This window comes from Cupressus sempervirens, chromosome 10 (assembly GCF_028749045.1).
Source record: "Cupressus sempervirens isolate cs-2001-9-10 chromosome 10, ASM2874904v1, whole genome shotgun sequence".
NCBI lineage: Eukaryota > Viridiplantae > Streptophyta > Pinopsida > Cupressales > Cupressaceae > Cupressus > Cupressus sempervirens.
Genome location: NC_143127.1, coordinates 325932206 through 325935254, shown reverse-complemented (window position 1 = coordinate 325935254; position 3049 = coordinate 325932206). Strand labels below are relative to the sequence as shown.

At 43.3% G+C, this 3049-nt stretch overlaps 1 protein-coding gene across 1 annotated transcript; it reads left to right on the top strand.

The window, feature by feature from the left end:
* Positions 1-362: 362 nt before the first annotated feature.
* LOC149533940 (polyubiquitin-like) lies at positions 363-2803 on the top strand. The gene is made up of 2 exons (XM_089804602.1): positions 363-427; positions 988-2803. Exon 2 carries the CDS (start codon positions 1247-1249, stop codon positions 2618-2620), a length of 1374 nt encoding a protein of 457 aa, XP_089660728.1. The 5' UTR covers positions 363-427; positions 988-1246; the 3' UTR covers positions 2621-2803.
* The last annotated feature ends 246 nt before the right edge of the window (positions 2804-3049 follow it).

Here is a 3049-nt window from a genome sequence, read left to right as displayed (position 1 = left end):
CACGACTGTTTAGGAGGGAAAAAGATGAACTGATTGCTAACAAATGACTCAAAATAAAACATCTAAAAAGTAGGAGTTCCTATTTTTAGGAAAATATTACAATTAAAGCTCTAGCCCCCTCAAAAAATTCATGGGACCTTTGGTTCCTTAAATATAACCCAAGCCCCCTGCCTAAGCCCCCTCCATAGGACCCTACCTAAGCCCCTTCATATAACCCAACTAATATAGAGGACAATCTAAGGTATCTCAATAATTATCCTGAAAACCGCCCATTATTCGCTGACGTGGGCGGTGACCGGTGATCGGTGGCGAATGAGGAGAAGGATTGGGTATAACTATAGCTCTTCGCCCTCATTGTTCTCACATTGTAGCTTTGTTCTCTTTTCTGTGGCTGGAGGCGTGTGATCGGCAGTCTCTGTTAAAACAGGTGTGTAATCATTTCCAGTATTTGTTGATGTGTTGCAAGTGCGATTTTTGCATCTAGGGTATTTTTAGCTCGACGTTTAAGTGTCTCTTCTTTTAGGTTAATTCCAAGGGTTTTTGCTTCTGGGTTGATTTCAAGGGTTTCTCGTTCTGGGTTCTTCTCAAGGGTGCCTTTTTGCGGTGTTTTCTACCATGATAATTTAGATCGTTTCTTGGCGTGAATGGTGGTTTGCTGGTCCTCGATCTGTTCCAATTATATTTCTTTAACTGTCTGGTTATCGCCCATGACAAATCTGGCTTGCTCGTAGGGCTTTGTTTGGTTTGGTAGATCTGATTATAATGTAGGCGTAGTGGTAATGGTTTCTTGATGATCCTTAAATAAGAAAATTTTGCTTACAGTGAAGGGTATTGTTTAATTGACAGATTATAAGAAATCTAGAAATCCGACGTTTTTTTTTTTGGCTCGTATGGTTAATTTAAGAATGATTTCGTACATGTTAAAATCTATATTCATCAATCCTCGAGGGAGTGAAATTTCCTAATTTAAGGGTCAATAATTTGCAGATTATTAAGTCGGAACTTTTAGTACCCAAGATGCAGATATTTGTCAAAGACCCTTACTGGAAAGACCATCACTCTTGAGGTGGAAAGCTCAGATACAATTGATAATGTCAAGGCTAAGATCCAGGACAAGGAAGGAATTCCTCCAGATCAGCAGAGGCTCATCTTCGCCGGCAAGCAACTCGAGGATGGGCGCACCCTGGCGGATTACAATATCCAAAAGGAGTCGACCCTTCACCTGGTTCTGCGTCTGAGGGGAGGAATGCAGATTTTCGTCAAAACCCTCACTGGAAAGACCATCACACTTGAAGTGGAGAGCTCGGACACCATTGACAACGTTAAAACCAAGATCCAGGATAAGGAGGGCATTCCTCCGGACCAGCAGAGGCTGATCTTCGCTGGGAAACAGCTCGAGGATGGACGCACACTGGCTGACTACAACATTCAAAAAGAGTCCACCCTTCATTTGGTTCTCCGTCTGAGGGGAGGCATGCAGATTTTTGTCAAAACCCTCACTGGAAAGACAATCACACTTGAAGTAGAGAGTTCTGACACCATCGACAATGTTAAAGCCAAGATCCAGGACAAGGAGGGTATTCCACCTGACCAACAGAGGCTGATTTTTGCGGGGAAACAACTCGAGGATGGGCGCACATTGGCGGATTACAACATTCAGAAGGAGTCTACCCTTCACCTAGTTCTGCGTCTTAGGGGAGGTATGCAGATCTTCGTGAAAACCCTCACCGGAAAAACAATCACCCTTGAAGTGGAGAGCTCAGATACCATTGATAATGTCAAGGCTAAGATCCAGGACAAGGAAGGCATCCCCCCAGACCAGCAGAGGCTTATCTTCGCAGGAAAGCAGCTTGAGGATGGACGGACGTTGGCCGACTACAACATCCAGAAAGAATCCACGCTCCACCTTGTGCTGCGTCTTAGGGGAGGTATGCAAATTTTTGTGAAAACGCTGACAGGTAAGACAATTACCCTGGAAGTCGAGAGTTCGGACACCATTGACAACGTTAAGGCCAAGATCCAGGATAAGGAGGGCATCCCCCCAGATCAGCAAAGGCTTATCTTTGCAGGAAAGCAACTTGAGGATGGACGGACTTTGGCCGATTACAACATCCAGAAGGAGTCCACCCTTCACCTTGTACTGCGTCTCAGGGGAGGTATGCAAATTTTTGTGAAAACACTGACAGGCAAGACTATTACCCTGGAAGTGGAGAGCTCGGACACCATTGACAACGTCAAGGCCAAGATCCAGGATAAGGAGGGCATTCCCCCAGATCAGCAAAGGCTAATCTTTGCAGGAAAGCAACTCGAGGATGGACGGACACTGGCCGACTATAACATCCAGAAAGAATCCACTCTCCACCTTGTGCTCCGTCTCAGGGGAGGTATGCAAATTTTTGTGAAAACCCTCACCGGCAAGACCATTACTCTGGAAGTTGAAAGCTCGGACACAATTGACAATGTGAAGACTAAAATCCAGGACAAGGAGGGTATTCCGCCAGACCAGCAGAGGCTTATCTTTGCTGGCAAACAGCTGGAAGATGGGCGTACCTTGGCGGATTATAATATCCAGAAGGAATCCACCCTTCATCTCGTGCTTCGTCTTCGTGGTGGGATGTAGACTACCTACAGACTGCCCTTTCTGATACTGTTTGATTAAAGTTGCAAATAAGAACTTCATTTCGCAGTTTAGTATGTTAGATATAAGTAGGTCTTTTTATGCTCGAGCCTGAATGGCTGATTAAAAAACTATTATGTTTTGAAACAGTTATATAATATGATACTTTCTGCTAGATATTTCATATTTGATTTTCAGTCCCTTATGGGATTATTGTGTATATATTAGGCTTTTCTTTGATTTATCATCTGCAGGTGTGTTAAATGTGGAATGACTAATTTCATTTTTTTTAATCTGTGAATATTTTTAAAACCGTCATGGTTTATTCTAAGTCTCTATTTATTTTTTCTATTTTCTCTGTATCTCAGCCTTCCTATCTACTCAGTCCTCATCGTGAAGTTTATTTGTTTGTCCATTTTGTAGATCTTGAAG